Here is a 19,606-nt window from a genome sequence, read left to right as displayed (position 1 = left end):
TTGGGTGTCTTTGGGGGCAGTCGTGGGCTGGAGGTCAGGGAACCAGCCTTGTAACCCCCAACTGCTCCCTGGGCGCTGCGGATTGGGCTGCCCACCGCTCCGGGCAAGTGTGCTCACTGCCCCTAGTGTGTGTGTGTGTGTGTGTGTGCTCACTAGAGTGTATGTGGTGTTTCACTTCACGGATGCGTTAAATGCGGAGGTGAAATTTAATCTGAGATTTAATCTTTATTGTATTTTGTGAATTGTTGAACCTGAAACTGTTGGTTTAAATAAAATAATCAAGAAACGCGGATTTTTCAAAAGAAACAAAAAATATATTTATTTTTCTGTTCTTTTTTACGACGTTGTTTTTAGACGTCCTGATGTGCGTTTATTCCAGTGGCCAATCAGAGCGCAGGAGGCGGGGCGTTCCCGAATACGGGTGGGAAAAGAACATTTCTAACCACGTGACTCTGGCAGCGTCACATGACACCGATTTTTTACCATCACAAAGATGGCTGCCCACTTATCTTACGGCAGAGTCAATTTGAACATTTTGAGAGAAGCTGCGAGGAAAGAGCTTCGAGAGTTTCTGGATAAATGCGCTGGGAGTAAGGTAGAGTGAATGTTCTAGGGTAACGGTGTTACTGACAGCGGTGCATTCATCGGACTCATACTTTGCTAACAATAACTAGCTTCCCACAGGCCATGAATAGTGGCGCTTTAGCTCCGACTAATGGGACTGTTAGCCTTATATCACACATTAGAAACGTCGTTCTACTGTGTCATCATTTTATAGTGAAATAGAGTCGTCAAGTAAAACGAATGTCTGCGTTTGAATACGTCTTACTGCAGTACTGTTTCCACTTATAAACTAGCTAACTTACCATCCAATTTCCTGACCAGTGGCTTTTTAAAAACATGGTCAGATTAACCAGCTACGTCTTACCTTTACGTGCACGGCTGGTCAACAGTATCAGCCGAGTCACCCACTTGTACTTGGTGAAGACTGAAGGGCTTTAAAGGCGCAGTAAACGATTCTGGAGAAAGATTGTTCATATTTGACCTTAGCAGCAAAACAAATCCACCCTTTCGTTCAGTGCTCATTTCTGTGAAACAGCAGAAATAAGTAAATGAAACCCACCTGTCGAGCAGAAGCAACCTCCTCATCTGTTTTCATGCCTTTCAACTCTCCATGAAGCTGAAGTCAGCTTCTTTTTCACCAGCTTCTTTGAATTTCCCTGTTCCATGTTAAATGGTGCAGCTGTTCGGCTGTGTTCAGGTTCCTACATTTTCCCATTCCACCTGAAATGGTTAAATGCTACGATTTAAGGTGGAATGAGAAAATGCAAACAGGAAGCTAAGTTCAGCCGTGTCTTCCTTGAAAGTCAAGCTCTATGTGGATCACACAGTATGAATGCAAGTACTCAAATGTTGAAATGACTTAAAATGACCACCCTTACTATTAGCTATGACAGATTAATTAAGGCTTACTAATCTTAGCTGAAGCTTAATGCTTATCTGTTCAGGAGAAACTTAGCCAACTCGGCATCTACAAGTCCTTGTGGGCTATAAGCCATCTCCATCTTTCAGGCACATCGCCAACATTTACTCGTACTTTACTACTTTTCTGGTCAATGGGCTTTTTAGAAGGATGCAGAGGCTTTTTAGGTTAGTTTGCTTGCTTCCATGGCTGCAGCATGCTGTGTTTTCATGTCTGGCAGCAGTACTGGGGAAATGGGCAGTGGGTGGGATCACAGGCCAAACACAAACAGACACCAGAATCATAGTTTCAGAGAGAGCATACTGGCTGTAGCAATGTTGCCATAGAAGCCAGTATTTTACCTTAACATATTTCCTTAATCTCTGATGACATATTATGACCATTTTGTAATTTACTGCAGTAAGTCATAAAATGGCTCTTCAGCTCATCTTGAATTAATTCACACTTAAAGAACCAGGGCTGTGTACCAACATTGGATTTTTTTTACAGCACCAGTTAGCTGACCATTAGGAGATATTCGCTGAATTTGACAAAAATTGGATTGAAATCATATAATTGTGGCGTTTAATTGTGGCCGTTTCAAGATCAGACTGAAGTGCCTTACCTGTCTTATAGCTTTAGACATATTTTGCTGTTGTTTGAGGCAAATGTACTGTTTCAGTTTTCTGTCTGTTGTCTGTCTGTAGGCTATTGTCTGGGACGAGTACCTCACTGGACCATTTGGGTTAATAGCTCAGTATTCCTTGTTAAAGGTGAGAAAAATATTGATATGCACTATCCATTGAATGCATGAGAGTTTTACTTTATAAGTAGATTTAGATTATCTGGTATGTTGCACTATTTTATATATATTATCATATTACCCACTGAACTACTGATTAAGCAAGTGGAGCTGGGTGTGCTCTAGTTTGCTTGGAGTGAAAACCTGCAGCCGCATCAGCCCTTTGCAGGTGAGATTGGGCATCCCTGCTGTATACTCATTAGGAAACCACAGTGATTTGTGTAAACTCACAAACACACAGTGGTACATTTCTCTGTTACTACCACTGTATGTGGAATTTGTGAAAGAAAACTGTTGAATTTTGAAGTCGAACTCTCATCAAGCTTACTGACCAACTGAAAACAAAACCTTGAAATGTTCTACAAATGAGACCCTCACCAAACCCCACACCTTAAGACTAAATCTTGGCTAGCCATGCACCTCTTACAAGCTGTCAGAAATGTATTGTATGTTGCTGAGTTTTGCAGGGGTACTTGAGTTTATAGGGAATCTTTATCCAATCCCAAACCCAAAAGCAGTAGATCTTACTCATTTGAGTAAGTTGGTTTTAGCACCCTTACTCTGTAACACATGGCCTCTCGTGGCTTATTTATTTTTGAGCACTGTATTATATAACTAATAACTTGCTAAATGTAGTTATTTTTCTTTTAAGGAACATGAGGTGGAAAAGATGTTCACACTTAAAGGGGGACGAGTGCCCCCTGCTGATGTCAAAAACATTATCTTCTTTGTCCGTCCGAGGTTGGAGTTGATGGACATAATTGCAGAGAATGTAATGAGGTTAGTGAAACTCTTTCTGTCTCTTTACATTAGTGCTAGCTTGATCAATATTCAGGCCGATGTGTTCCAGCAGATAATTTAGGTACCAGTTACAATTTCTATGATTATCTTCCAATTTCTTATATCATCTGTTTTCACTCAGCTTTATAAAGTTCTGTATGGCTAGTTTCTGTCCTTTCTTTAGCCCTTGTTCCTTTTACTCTATTTGCTTTGCAGTGAGGACAAGTTGCAACCACCGCGGGAGTTCCACATACTGTTTGTGCCTCGGCGCAGTCTGCTGTGTGAGCAACGTCTGAAAGAGCAGGGCGTGCTCAACTCCTTTACCAACATTGACGAATACATTCTGGATCTCATTCCTTACGATGGAGACCTGCTGTCCATGGAGTCTGAGAGTGCATTCAGGGTATGAAATAGCGCTTCAGATATCTGTCCCAACCCAACCAGACTTGACTTCTCACTCTATATTTATTTGCTTCGGTTGGCTTCAGAATTCACATTGGGTTTCTCAGTAATAGATTTTGGCCTGCATTTAATCCAGCTCTAGTTCTTCTCTCTGTTTTTTCATATTATTTTAAATGGTATTATTGTTGGCAGCAAGGGCTACGATGCATGAGAACAACACATTGTAGAAAAATAAGGTAGGATACAATAATAATACAATATCATTTATTAATACATTTTAATAAATAATTGATTAATAAATTTGTTCACTCACTCCATTTTCCTCTTACCCAACCAACAACATAGTAAGAATGGCAAAGAAATGTTGGGTGTCTTTAATTTGCTTTTTTAGTTTTACTCTATGAGGCTAATGTAATAGAAATCTAATTTGGTTGCATATTACAAATGAGGTCTTAAGCCTACACCTGTTCGGTGTCAGAAGTGTGCTACGAGGCTAATTATGGCTAACAACCAATGCCAAAGAGGGTAATCAAGAGTTGGGAGAATTCCCATTGGGCTAGTGATGTTTTCAGCAAGATGAGGAAATGGTAGACAGCTTTTATGTATCTGGGTGAATCATTGAAAGCAGAGGACCCAGTACTTAGGAAAGATGACATAGATCAGCAGTCAGCAGCACAAGGATGACCGAGCTTGGAAAGCTCTACAAATGCAACAGTTTCGTTCTACAAAGATCAGAGTTGTCCACATTATGATCTCCTCTGTGGTTTATTAAGGATTTGAAAGGCAGATGATGAACAAGCAAGACAGGCACGTATATATGTCTTTAAGCTTTGGTGTTGTGAAGATACCTTCCATGGTAAAGAGAACAAAGACAACCCCTTATCCAAAATCGTTGGGACACTATGCAAAATGTAATTAGAAGCAGAATGTACTGATGTGAAAATCATTTAAACCCTATATTTAACTGACGATAGTACAAAGACAACATAAATGTTGAAACTGAGAATTAATTTTATTTATTAGTTTTTTTAATACATACTCATTTTGTAGTTGATACCAGCAACACGTTTCAAAAAGTTGGGATGGGGCATGTTTACCTTTTTGTGTTGCATCACCTGTTCCTTCAGAACGATTTGCAAGCGTTTGGGAACTGAGGAGAAGAATTGGTGCACATTTTGAAAGTGAAATGTTTTCCTGTCCTTGATGTAGGATTTCATCTGCTCAACGGTTTAGGGTCTCCTTTGTCATAATTTTTTTCATCATGCCCCAAATATTTTCAGTTGGTGACAGGCAGTCAGGACAATTTAGCACCCAGACTCTTTTACTATGGATCCATGCTTTTGTAATACAGGCAGAATGTGGTTTGGCATTAAGTAAGCAAGGTCTTTACTGAAAAAGATGTTGTCTGGATGGAAGCATATCAGGGCTCCAGACAAAAAATCAGGCACCACTAGAGGTGGAAGGTGAATTTGGTGAAGGGTAGTATCGTGTTGGCTGCGTTGAATTTAATTTAAAACTTTTTGAATTCTTTCATGACTGTTTTTTCACATGCATAGGACACTGTGTTGGTGATTATGCATGCAATTTTATTTAGTCTGCTGTTATCTTTCTTGAGCCACGGAAAGTCCTGAATCAGAAAGTTCTGAAATTTCCTTTTTTTTTTTTTTTTTTGGGTGTACTTTTGCATGAGGTGCTTGACATGGAAGATTGTTCAAGTACATCTTCATTTGGGTCTTTTACTAGTTTACTGGTCCTGAATCAGATGGCGGTTGAGCAGATGACCTCGTAAGGTCTGACAGAGATGTAGATTGTGTAAAAAAAAAAACACAGATATTTTTTGCTTCACCATTTTCTACACACTGATGTTCACTACAAAAAGCTCAGCTTCTCATCTGCTTTGTTTTCACATTTTTGAAATCCCGCAAACATGCAGGCTTTTTTTGATAGGCGCTTTGGCCCAGAGAACAAAATGTCCCTTATTTCCATAAACAATCTGAAAGATTGACTCATTAGACTACAATACATGTTTACTGTGCATGGGTCCATTTGAGCTTGGACCCAGAGAAATCAGCAGCACTTTTTTTTTTTCCTTGTGTTTTTGGCCTCAACTCATCCTTACTCACAAAGTACTAGGCCTTTCCAGGATGTTATGCCCAAGCGCGATTGTGTCAACTGTTTAAAATGTTTTTTGAACATTTTACAGTATTCCTGGTCTTAATTTGCCCCCGTCACTACATTTTTGTTATGTGTTGCAAGCTATGATTTCAGAATGATTTGGTTTACGAAGATGTTTTTGCTTTTATAAGAATTGTTCACAAAAAACGATGAAGTTGATAAAGGAAAACATTTCGTCTTGTCTTTTGTATGGATTTTGTTTGGTCAAGATAGGTTAAACATAAATCACATGTTTTTTATTTTATTTTTAATTTATCCACTGTGTCTACTTTAAGAATTGGGTTTGTACTTTTCAGACATAGGAAGAACAGAGGGATGTGCTTTTGCTTTATATTGACTTTCTGCTGTCTTTGTTTGTCCTTTGCTGCCTTCTTTTCATTATATGCAGGAATGTTATCTTGAGAATGACCAGACGAGCCTGTATCACACCGCAAAAGGGCTGATGACTCTGCAGGCTCTGTATGGAACGATACCTCAGATATTTGGTAAAGGAGAATGTGCACGGGTGAGTGGCCTCAGGGGCACATTGGTTTTATCCTCTTGTTTTTTTTTTTTGTCCTGTTAGAAGTGGGTTTTTTTTTGTTAGAATATTGAGCCGAGCTGCATAAGACAAACATTATTATCATGGGAATTCACTACAGACGCTGCAATTCCCATACTGCCCCAGCATCTTTCCTTTGTGCGCTTTCCATTTCCATGAACTCCGGCTCTATAGCAACTACAGAGCTAGCAGTAGGTGGACATACTCAAGCATTTAACAGCTACTGAACTACAGAGCAGCCATAGTAGTGCTGACTATTGTCTCTTACCTTCTAAAGACTATTGTCTCCTATTACCTCCTATTTTCATTGTACAGTGTCTTTGGATGTCTTGAAAGGCACTAATCAAATAAAATGTTGTGGTTGTGGTTGTTGTGGTTGTGGTTGTTATAATAAAGCCTTCCATGTAGCCTACCAAAAGCACATTATATTGTTAAATCAAAGAGATCAATTAAGATAAGCAAGTGCTGTTGTGTAGTTGAATTGAACTGAATACACCAAGAATATTATATCTCATGTTTTCTGTACACATTAGATACACATGCCTCCCTTTCTTATCTATATACAAGAAGATTTGCAAATCCTTTAGGGAAACTTTAGCCAAGCTACAGTAGCTAGTGCTATATTCTGTGACATCAGTTTAGCTAGCTAAACACACTGAAAGTAAAACAGAAGTTAGTCAACGTTTTGCTTAGATCATCAGATGTTCAATCAGATGTTCATCTCTGAAAACTTTATCGATGACAATTATGACACAAACAAGAACTGATCTGTCTCAAAAGGTGACTATTTGCATGCATGCATAATAAAAAAGAATAAATCTCACAGAGTATTCTAAATGTATGTAACTTTACTGCTTTAGCAGTTCTCTTTCCTCACTAGTGTCAATTAAATTTTTGTTGACGGAAGAATATTTTTGTTGGTGAAACCTGGATGGATAAGGCAGTTCCAAAACCTTATTCCCTAAGTTTGGACAGGTCGTCAGCATTTTCAAATTTCATTATACCGTGAACAACCCCTTGCCAAATAACACGTTTTGGCGATTTCCCAAGTGAAAATAAGTTAACATATCTGCTACAGACAACAAATGTATTTTAGTGCAAGCTTCTATTTACTTTAACATAGCTGATTTGACGTATTGGACTGGGGGAAGCATTTCAGCAAATGAACAGTATGCTTAAAATGTGCAAATGTTTGTTCTCTGTAGAGAGTGTGTATTATTTTTGCTTTATATTCTACAATCTATTTTCATTGAAGTAATGTTGTACTCTAACTCTGTTAATTTCCCATCCCCTTCCTCATTTGACCTCATCATTCTTGTTCACTCGTCAGTTTCAGTGCAACTTATAGGAATTCTTTCTCTTTTTTTTTTTTTTTTTTTTCTTAGCATGTGGCTAACATGATGTTGCGGATGAAGAGGGAATTTGCTGGCAGCCAGAATCAGATCCTCCCTGTGTTTGACACACTACTGCTGCTGGACCGCAATGTGGACCTGCTTACACCATTGGCCACACAGCTCACCTATGAGGGCCTCATTGACGAAATCTATGGCATCACTAACGGTGTGACTTCATTTACTTTTAAAATGATATCTTGGCTATCACTAAGATGAGATGACATGCCGCTGATTGATAGTACCCCGTTGCTTTTAGTCCTGTACAACCATAAAAAGGGTTCTATGCAGGTACATTTTTCAGTCATCAAGGTACAGACAATGTAATGTACCCACAAATGTGCAACAGTGGTTTTAAGGTCCAACATTGAACCTTAAATATGTGTAACGTTGTCAGTATCTTTCGAGTGTTCTCCAACTGAATAATAAAATACCAAGGCTGGAATCAACTGAAAGCATATAATTGCAATAGGATAAAGCGCAATCATGTTCCCTAACTTAAAGGTTCTGATTTACTGATGTACCCTTGAGAGTACTACCCCATGACAGTTTAGTATTTATTTTTAAAAAAATTTTTAAAAATGTATTTATTTTATTTATTTATTTGTGAGAGTGTAGCTGATGAAACAAATGTTCCTCATCAGGTGTTTCCACAACCGTCATTTTATGCAATTTCCTCTATTCTAATGATACACATAAAAGCTCCGTGACGCCTAAGCTTTTTTTTCTTGTAGCTAATCAACAGCCTGCTGAACTGAATGGGGAATACAGATTTAGCTAAATTTCTGTAGAATTTCATTGTTGAGGTGTAAGCAAAGTGATTCAGAGTAGTTTGGTGTGAAATGAGAAACTTACCTAATTTGAATGGAACCGGGGGTCACAATATCTACAACATAAATGTAGCCATTTCCTTTACTATTTAAAATAACCAGTGAGCCTATGCGTGTCTTCTGCGTTTTTATATGTTGATAATGGTAAAATAATGAATATTAAAAAAAAAGTTTTCTTTGGAGAAGGCTTTGCTTTGCATGTACCACTCCACCACAAATGGATTTTAGAAACATATTTTAAGCCTAAACTGTATCTCAAAACTATTGTAAAACAGTGGTTCAAGCATCAGGCAACATATTTGTAACAACGTTCTGTGACAAAGCTTTTAGCTTAAATGCCTTGGACATATAGTTCCTACCACCACAACCACTGTGAGCAATCGTGACCAGGTACGTTTCTCTAGAATGCACCATTCCACATCAAGCCTCTTTGAAATGACTTTTACATCTGAACTATTTCAATTATGCAGAAGTTCCAAAAAATACCCTTTAAGTGTGGGTGATCAATGACAGATTTATTTAAATGCATACTGTTTTATAACCATCATGTCTTTAAAATTGTAGACAAAGTAGTAGAGAGAATGGCGCATACCAGACAGCGAATATTACTGGCATCAAGCACATCAATGTCGAGATAAACATCACAAATTTAGGTGAACCCCATCACAACCAGACTGTTGAAAAACAGGGCAGCATTCGACAAATCACTAAATGTGCGACACTGATCTCCAAAAATAACATGATTTTAACCAGTTTAACCAAATGACATGTAGAAACAATCAGCAGTTTAGCTACAGACCTGAAAAATCATGACAACCAAAATCAAAACAAAACAAAAAATACATACAGCAGTAGTAAACTAGACCAGAAAACCAGGACCTAGGAAAAAAAAAACAAATGGGACAATGATTTGTTTAATGAATAATGAAATGCTTTATCATAAACTAATCAAACCCCTTTGAGGATACTTACCAAAAGCAGTCTTGTTCTTATTTACACATGAATTATGTCTGCTTGACATGAAATGTTTAACATGAGTTCTTTGTAATGAATTTAGATTTAGCACCTCAACTGTAATAGGAGGTTGTGTTACATTAGCCACGTTTATTAAATTTGGTGCACAGAGGCCTTTAAATGGGGAAAAAATGGAAAAATTATTTTAAAGCAAAGCCACAGCAGTCACTTGGGTGGTCAGGAGTGTTTTCTCCATTGCCTCAAGCCATTTTCCCCTGTGTCGCTCACTGGCTAATGGAGAGTTGGGACAGTGACATTTTCTAGCTCTTGTAAATGATTTTTAAACTGTCATGAATTCTTTTTTTCCACTTCCACTAGTTTCACAGATAAGTGTAGTTCTACGGAATTGGTTCAAAGAGTTCAAAACACATTTCAGACTTTTGACTGACCTGGATTTGAGACTAAAATCTTTTTGCTTTGAGTGACGCATGTTTATGTTTAATGTTTATTTCATTAAGATAAACAATTGCTTTACTAATGACAAAATGGATTATTCAATCATAGCACTGACCATTTTAACTCATCTCTCAAAAATACTAGCCAGTACAAGACTAGCAAATACAACTTTGAACAGCTGCACACACACAAAAAAAACATTTTTTTGAAACACAACAGCATCTACTTCATTTTAGATGGTGTGATTTTGGTAGTGACCGTTCTTAATGTTTTATACAGACACCTTTGCTATAAACTAATGAAATAAATCTGATCACCATGTGGCCATGACAGACATCCCAAGTCTCCCAAAAGATTTTTCGTGATCGGGGAAAAAAAAAGTCTGTGTCGCCTACGTGTGCGTTTGTGTGCGCTCTTGGCCGCACGTTCTAGATTCCAGGAGATTTTATCTGGCTTGTGGGCATCAGGGAGCCGCTATGTATAATCGTATAATATGCGGGTGACTCCCAGAGCTTCCGGGAGACTTGGGATGTCTGCCATGTGGGATGCAGTCTCACATCATGCTCTACAATGCAGGGGTGTGGCTAAAATAAGGCTCTGCCTGAGGACTAAAACTTGGTTCGTGTTTCAATACTGACATGAAAACTTGGTACAGCAGTTTTTGAAGGAAGTTTTGCGCTGAAGTTACGAGACTAATGAACCTTAATAATAGAAGCTTATACCCCACCACTTATCATTTGGCCGATTGCATGCACATTGTTATTTACAAAATTGGACAAAAGTACATTGTATAGTTAAAAGAAGTGCTATCAGTTATCTTGAAATCTACTTTTAGCCATTTTTATAGGTGAAAATGTCATGCAGTGACACTGTTTGAGATGACTGCTGAGGTGTGTCATGATTTTAGGCAGTTTGAACAGTGCTTATTGGTGAAGTATAAGCTTCCATTAGTTGTTGGTTACATTAACATCTTAGTTCCATTGAAAAACTAGAGAAACGCAGTGAGACACTAGGCATTTCTGGGCAGATTGACAGCATTTGGGTTAAGGGGAAAATGGTGTAAATGTGTTGCTAAACTGTGGCTAGCCCTCCAGGACTGTAGTTGATGAAGTGTAGTGCAGATGATATTCATGCACAGTTGTCTATTTGGTGTTCTGATTGTGTCTCAAACTGAACTGCTTTACTTCTACAGGTTATGTGAAACTGCCCCCTGAGAAATTTGCACAGAAGAAGCCAGGAGAAGGAGGTAAAGATCTGCCGACTGAGCCGAAGAAACTGCAACTGAACTCGGCTGAGGAGCTGTACGCTGAAATTCGTGACAAAAACTTCAATGCTGTTGGAGCAGCCCTCAGTAAGAAGGCCAAGATCATCTCTGCCGCGTTTGAGGTTCGTGTCTAACTTTTCAGGTTACAAAGCAGTGCAGGATGTTTTCTGCGTTTGTGTGTGTGTGTGTGTGTGTGGATATATAAGGGACCCAGAATAGAATGTTCTGGAAAATGTCTTTGTGTGTTTCAAGGACCTCTTTGTGCATTGCATTTTATGGCTACTAAAAGGGGTTAATTGGCCCATATCATGGAAAAATGCATTGACATGAGTGTCCCTGCTTTTTGGAATTTGGAGTTTGGTGTGTTTTTTTTTTTTTTTTTTTTTTTTTTTTTTTTTTTTTTTTTTTTTTAAATGTACCATTTACTTCAAAGTCCATACAGTCCATGCATGGCAAAAACAGCCCATTTTTCTATAGAACTATCCAGTCAACTTAATGCGGTTTAACTTATTGCAGACAGTCTGTAGCAGAATTATTAGAGTGAAAGAAACAATTAAACGCTGTGCTGTTCCTGGCTGTCAGGAAGCAACTGCATCATTACATGCTGCCAAAAGATCCCAAAAGGAATGGCCAGACTGCTTGAAGAATGAATCACAATGCAGGGCTGACAATCAAAAGACAGAATATTTGCATATCTGTCTTAAAGGCACAGTAACATAAGCAGCCTGTTTTAATTCTAAGGAATAAATAGAGACGTGAAAAATACTGTTTTGGTCCATGAAAGTACACAGAAAAGATGGTTTATTTGATGTTCTCTTTGTTTAACTCTGACACAGAATTTAATTCAGATTTAATTCTGAGTGATTTTTTTTTTTTTTTTTTTACTCTGATTAATCCTTCATTGTGAAATTTTGCGTATGTTCAGAGAATAGTCTTTGTTGGGTATTTCTTCTAGGAGCGGCACAATGCTAAGACCGTTGGAGAGATTAAACAGTTTGTATCCCAGCTGCCCCATATGCAGGCTGCTCGGAATTCACTAGCCAATCACACATCTATTGCTGAGCTCATCAAGGACATCACCAGTGAGTTTAGTTCCTTCAGCTTACTATCTTTATCACATTTTCTTAACTATTTCTGTCAGGTTTTACCTTTTTCATCCAGAGTGAGTATGTGGGACATCACTTAGGTTTAATCTTATGTTTAAAAAAAATGTATATGAAAAATTGGCAGTCACAGTTAATATGTATCTCTACTAAACTTTTCTTTCAGCTTCTGAAGTCTTTTTTGACAATTTGACAGTAGAGCAAGAATTCATGACTGGAGTGGACACAGACAAGGTACTATGGTCTTTGTCAATTTATGTCCCGCTGCTTACAGTTGAGTAACCGATTGTCAGTAGAAATGTAAATAAGATTTAGTGAAAGCATACGCTTTAGAGATGAAGCATCTCCCTTTCAGGGGGGTCCTATAAACACAAATAGAAAAATGTGAAATGCATACAAACAAAAACATTATAAAACATACATTACAAATACAAGCCGCTCTTACCCACTCCCACCGACGTCTAAATGCTCAGCTCACAAGAAAAAATAACTCTGATTAAAAATCATTTATATCAATATTGAAGCAGTTTACATTATTCTACAAATCAATTGAAGATTGAGAGTACCCAAATTAAAAGCGTACACAAGTTTTATTAAGATGAGGAAATAAAAATGTCCTGAAACAGAAAAAGAAACATTATTCCAATCCGAAGAAGCTCTGACCTTTTTTGAAAATTCTAGGGACAAAGAAAAAAGATATTGCATATATCTGGGTGGGTATGAGGATCCATGTGGAACAAAATCTGTTTAAAAAAGATGAAGGACAATTAAACACATTTGAAGATGAAATTAACCTAATTAAATTGCCTTATAATTACTTATAGTGAAAAACTTCATAAAGTATGTAATTTTATCTAATTTTGATCAAAATATCTCCATCTCAAAAAAGTGAATATTTTGAGATATTAAGTCTGTGTTTCTAGAAATTGAGTAAATTTTCCCTTTTTCAGTATGTTTTTGACATACTGCTGGGAAAAAAGTACTTTATTATTGTTTTTTGTTTGTTTTTTCCCTTTTGTTTTTGACAGCTGTATGTCAAAACTGTATATCAAAAATATTATTATTAAACAATTATTAAGCTTCAAGATTTTAAGTAATTATTTCAGGATAATAAGTCATTATTATGAGATACTTATGTCAGTTTTTGGCTTGGTTGTTCTACTTTAAGAATCAGTATTATGAGAAAATTGTTATTCTAACATAGTAAGTCATAATATGATGTCGTTTTTTCAACATAAGTTAATATTTTGTGAAAAAGGATATATGAAACATTGGCTATACATCACAAGCTTTTGATACGTTTTCAAATTTTTCACTGCTTATGCAGTACTAGATGAAACCATTCAAAAACAGCACAAAACAGTGCGCTATTTATTGTGCAGTATGAAAATGTCTAAGTATGGTGATATTATATTTTTCCCATATCGCTTACCCAAAATATAAATCTTAATACTTTTTAATTATGTAAGCCTTACAGCAGACAGCATGTCTTGACTGATCATCTATATTTGGGCTAAGGGAATTGTATACATTTGAATTTTCAGAAAACCATTTATTTAACAATCAAAGTAAAAGTGGAAATCAAAAATTTCAGAGGATGGCAAGATGATGTCAAATTTCTGACCGGTGTGTAGCTGTAGACTAACTGCCCTTGAACAAGACAATGACAGTACAGACCTACAGGTTAACTGTAATTTCAGTCTGAGCATGATTGATGACATCTAATTATGCATCTGCTTAAATTTGTGCAGGTTAACACATATATAGAGGACTGTATATCACGGAAGGACCCTCTTATCAAGATCCTGCGGCTGGTCTGCATGCAGTCCGTCTGCAACAACGGCCTGAAACAGAAAGTCCTTGACCATTACAAACGAGAGATCCTGCAGGTGCAGCTGCATTTTTGTTTAGCATTATACTGTAAACTGACAGCTTACAGTTCCGTTCTGTATTGACTGAAGCCTCTAAAGTACTGGTTTTGAAACCATAATATTCTTTGCTGTAAATGCATGGGCTGAAATTGTAGATGTTACATATGTTTATTGAGATTGAATTGATATCTTGACTCAATATATATACCTTTTGTGTGTTTTGGTGGTGTAGACGTATGGGTATGAGCACATCCTGACCCTGAACAACCTAGAGAAGGTGGGTTTACTCAAACCGCAGACCACCACAAGGAACAACTACCCCACTATTAGGAAAACCCTCAAGCTGTGGATGGAGGATGCGAATGAACAGGTTAGTCAGGCACTAAAGAGAGAAGTGTTTTTTTTGTTTGTTTGTTTTTGTTTTACTTGCGTATTCTGGGTCGCCCCTTATTTTTCAAAAAGAAACATTTCAGTGTTTTTTCTGCTGGCGTGCTGACCTTTTCATGCCAGTTGGCCATTACATGTTTTATATCCAGGTGTTTGTACCTTGTGTTATCTGTGTATTTGTGGCATAGTGGTATAACCCTTAGGGTCAAACTCATACATGAAGAAGAATTTCAGCCAATATATTTGACTCATTGCCTCTATTTTTGACTCACTGCCTCTATTATACAGTGTGCTTATACTGCATGCTTTCTTTTTCAGAACCCCAATGACATCTCTTATGTGTACAGTGGATATGCTCCACTCAGTGTACGGCTGACCCAGCTGCTGGCCCGGCCAGGCTGGCGTAGCATTGAAGAGGTGCTGAAAATGTTGCCTGGCCCACACTTTGAGGAGAGGCAGCAACTTCCAACTGGCCTTCATAAGAAACGTAAGTCATAACCTTCAAAAATAGCTACTTAGTAAGGTGGTGTTGCATTTATTTTTTAAAAATATATTGTTAATATGTAAAGTCAGCATGAACAATTATTTTCATCCGTAAATTTATTTAATTCAGTGTGATTTGATTGTTTTAGTATGATTCTGTACCATCAGTAGAATAAAGACAATAAAAACAATGCACCAAACACAAAAAGAATCATTTTTATTTTGGCTAAAAAATTAATACTGAAGTACTAATCTGTTATGAGTAATTTTTACATTCTAAAATATATGAAGTTGAATTACTACCTTCAAATGAATACATCAGTGCATTTTCAGTACCGCTGTCAATGAAAATAATACTCATGATTATTCGCTTTAGTATATGCAGTTAATCATGATAATTTGCTGTAAATTGACACTAAATTCACCCTCAACTAGTCTGCTTCTTTAAAATCTAAACATAAAATCATGTGAACGGCAGTTTTTAGTGGTTGGATGTTACTGCTACGTCGGTCCTTGTTTTAAGGGGAAGTGTAGATTTTCACTTTGCTTTTGTTAGTTTGGTACTTGTTGATTTATCCGTAGTTCTCCTGTGAGACCTTTCAAGCAGAGTCTGCTGAAGGCATTCTCCAGTGCTAATGTTAATCATATTACTAATATTCCTGGACCTTAGTGATTGTCAAATTCAAAGCATGGCAGTGTCTGGAAATAACTTTTATTAAGAGAGCTATCAATAAAAATCTGCCTTTAAAAGCTGTATTTTAGCCCTGTTCAAGATAGACTGTGCAATTTTCCCAAATTAACTCACATAGCCTTGATTGAAATTTCCTCAGACTGATGTTTACATCGGCACTATGGGACAAGCACCACACTTCTGAACAAGTAGATTGGCTAAATGTTAAATATGCCACCAAAAAAATAAGTGACAACACCAGGGAGGATTAATAACTGCTTCTGTCACTCTGGATACATGCTGAATGAAACTGTTCTGCTTCACATGTGTAAGGTTTTTTGTCAGAGGGTATTTTGTCGTGATTTATTGTCCAGGCAGCGGTCAGATGGAACACAAAGGCTCACATGTGCAAGCTGTAGATAGGAGAAGCCTTTGTCTTCCACTTTTTGTTTGATCCTCTATGTGCATCACTTTGACTTATTTGTTTAAACCAACCTCCTGATTATTCAAATTATAACCAATGGTTTATTGCATTGTTGTGACTGTTTTAAATGAGTAGGGTTTTGCCAAGTTTTCTTAAGGTTATATGTGTAGAAAGTGTAGAAAGTGTAGAAAATCCATCCCACTTAAGCAGCCATTTGTTTAGAGCTAAAAACAGGCTACATAACATTGAATCAATAGTAGTCCAGTTACTCAATATATCAAATGACCCATCAAGACTTTTTGTCCAGAACCAACTGGATTTAAATATGGCAGGAAATCTCATGTACTTTGCAAATAGATTGGCTCTTATTCATCAAAGTTACATAGTCAAATCTGATAATGAAATATATACCCAAATTTTGCAGACTTTTTTTTGTTTATTAATTTCAGCTTTGAAGTATCTGTACAATCAAACTTGTGTGGTAGAGATGCATGTAGATTTGATGGTAAACTTTAAAACAACCTGGAACCTGGAAAAATAGCCTGATTTGCTGTTATCTAACCAAAGCTATTATCGATTTCATTTATGATACCAGTAATAAGAATAAAAATAGCAAATAACAGGAACAAAAGTGGATGTCCCTGTTTTACATGTATATTAAGCTGTTTCATTTCACATTTTTATTCTTTTCAGTCATCATAATTTGAACACTATAAAGAGCACTCACTTTTCGACCTCAGACTCCACCTATGAGTGTAACCATTGGCTCATGAGTCACTGATTACTGTCACATGAATTAAGTTGTGCTTCATGTAAATGTGTAAATTTAGGTACAGGTTAGGTTTCTTCAGATTAAAAGAGTGCTCCAGCTCTTTTCTGTCTGCTGCATCTGTAGTTTACAGTCGATTACCAAAGCCAATTATTTACCTGAACCTGGAAAAGAACAGAACACCCACTGACTCGAAACACACTTATAATAGAAGCCAGTCAGCAGATACATCAGCTCTTGGTCTTGTATTAAGAACAGGGAAATGTGTTTAAATACACACACACACACACACACACACACACACACACACACACACACACACACACACACACACACACACACACACACACACACACACACACACACACACACATCCAATCATGTTTAAAATCACAAACGCTATTACACTCATCTTTTTAAATACTATTACAATGTCCATATAGGGGACATGTATAATCCACGTCCCGTATAATGGCAAGTGTATACAGGTCTTTTAATAGTGTTGTTTTTTTGTTTATATATAAATCTTGTCATAAACATGGCTGGTAAGGCAGACGCTCACTGCCACCATGAGCAAATGAAACAAAAAAGGAAATAGTAAATATTTGTTTGTACATGCAGAAATTTTGAAGGTTTATTATCCAATAAAACTGGATATATGGACGGCAATAAATTATGCTTTGATTAGCTTAACAGATTTCTGCATTATGCAATCCAGTCATTGTTTTGATTTGTTAAAAATTAAATCTAATGTTTTTTTTTTTGTTTTTTTTTAAGTGAATTCAGTGGATTTTATTATCCAGTATGGTTGACATTGCAATTAGGCTTTTTGACTTTTCTTTTTTTCTTCAAAGACCTCAATTGTTTAAATGTTTGTTTATTTTATGTAAAAACATTGTCTATACTTGTGTTAAAAATCTCTCTGTTTATTCTTATGGCATGAAAATTATCATGAAAATGACTGCCTTTCCTGCAGACATCCGGGTGGTTCCCGAGGTTCAGAAAAATGGTAGAAAAATACTTTCATGTTTCAAAAGTTCTCGCATTTCATGCACTTAAGTCCAAAATGTCCAGTATACTGGAGACTGTTACGTGTTTCCCAGTAGCCTAAAAAAAATAAAGTTTTATGTTATGTAGCATGCAGCAGAGAACATGTTTCATAACAAAACAATGCTTTTCTATGGACAGAGCAGGTTAATAAAGGGTAAGCTATAGTTTTAAAGGCATGAGAAGTTCAGTAGGCAATTCAGTTCTGGGACATTAGTAATGCTCTTATTGCATGTTCATACTTGCCATGTTCTGTTCACAGGAAAGTGATAATTGAAAGCAGCACAGCAAACTGTGTGTGATTAACCACTTGGATAGGTGCTGATTTTCTTTTCTTACAGTCACATCCACACCACCCTTCAACCATATCTTCACAGAAACATATAGAAGTGTATTGGGCAGTTCATTTGGTTTATTTAAGGTGTTCTGCAGTGTTAAAAGAAGTATCACAAAATAAAAATGAATGCAATTCAGGGATGGATCATGGTGTTCTGAGGCCCCTGTGCACAAGAGCCTTTGGAAGCCCCCCGCACTAACACCCAGTGATTGGTATAGTGTAGTGGGTAACAGCTCTGCCTTCTGTGCTGTAGACTGGGGATCAATGCCTGCCTGGGTAAACCCCCTACACTATACCAATAAGAATCCTTTGGCAAGACTCCTAACACTACGTTCACCTGCCTGTGTAACATGATCAAATTGTAAATCGCTCTAGATGTAAAAAAAGATTACATGTAAAATTAGATTTTAAAAAAAGTGCACATTGAGCAATGCTGGAATTAATTTATTATTTACTGAAGATTAAATAAGCTTTATTAATGTGCAGTATCCTCCTGTGTCTACATTTGTAACAGTTTGCTCTTTTTGTGTACCATTTGAATCATGATTGCTTTTCCAAACTGAGCTACAAAACGGAAACTCAAACACTATTACTCACTGTTTAAAATCCATTTGACTGGCAACAAGAAAACAAAATAAAACTTGAGGATTCTGAGAACAGATATTTCCTCTTGTATTTAGTCATTTGTAGTCCTTCAAGGGTTACTTCTTCATCTGTTGTTTCCATCTGTAATGGATTGTCCCAAGTATTTGAACCACCTCAAACCCTTGTGGTCAGACTCCATCCCTGATCAAATTAGACCAGGTGGAAAATGAGTGCTTTAGTAAATAAAATTTAATTGTAAATAAATTTGTAAAAATGATATTAAGGATATCAATAATCTTGTGGATTTAATGTGTTTTTCATTTTACGCTAGAATTATTTTGGTAGCAAGTGTTGGGATAATAGCCTTAAACATGACCATGTCATATGTGCTTTTATGAGGGCACTGTTTCTCACCAATGTCAGTTTCTATTCTTTTATTTCACAGGTCAACAGGGTGAAAACAGGACCACACTGGTGTTCTTCCTCGGTGGAGTTACTTACGCAGAAATTGCTGCTCTTCGCTTCCTATCTCAGATGGAGGATGGAGGGACGGAGTACGTCATCGCCACCACCAAACTCATCAATGGCACCAGCTGGATCAAATCTCTTATGGACCGACCAGAAGCTCAAATATCCTAAATCTGCTCCTTTAACTGGGTTATTAATGCTATGTCCTGGTTTTAATAGCCATCTACTTTGACATTGAGGGGCAACACATTAGGGTCTCTCTGCACATACTGAAGTGGCTTTGATTCTGTACAGGTTAATGTTTGTGTCTTTTGAAGTTGTGTTTTGTTTTCTTTTTGAGTTTTTTTTTTTTTTTTTTTTTTTATATATATATATATATATATATATATATATATATATATATAT

The 19,606-nt window shown here is 37.0% G+C and overlaps 1 protein-coding gene across 1 annotated transcript; it reads left to right on the top strand.

The window, feature by feature from the left end:
* Nucleotides 1–459: 459 nt before the first annotated feature.
* Nucleotides 460–19,535, top strand: vps33a (VPS33A core subunit of CORVET and HOPS complexes). The gene is made up of 13 exons (XM_017716336.2): nt 460–595; nt 2,170–2,235; nt 2,917–3,044; nt 3,261–3,447; nt 6,010–6,126; nt 7,548–7,722; nt 10,986–11,179; nt 12,013–12,139; nt 12,327–12,394; nt 13,912–14,049; nt 14,264–14,401; nt 14,737–14,905; nt 19,179–19,535. Exons 1-13 carry the CDS (start codon nt 494–496, stop codon nt 19,370–19,372), a joined length of 1,803 nt encoding a protein of 600 aa, XP_017571825.1. The 5' UTR covers nt 460–493; the 3' UTR covers nt 19,373–19,535.
* Nucleotides 19,536–19,606: the final 71 nt, after the last annotated feature.

The sequence above is a fragment of the Pygocentrus nattereri genome, chromosome 20 (assembly GCF_015220715.1).
Source record: "Pygocentrus nattereri isolate fPygNat1 chromosome 20, fPygNat1.pri, whole genome shotgun sequence".
Taxonomy (NCBI): Eukaryota; Metazoa; Chordata; class Actinopteri; order Characiformes; family Serrasalmidae; genus Pygocentrus; species Pygocentrus nattereri.
Note: the sequence above shows the minus strand (reverse complement) of the source record. Positions and strands in the feature narration are given on the sequence as shown.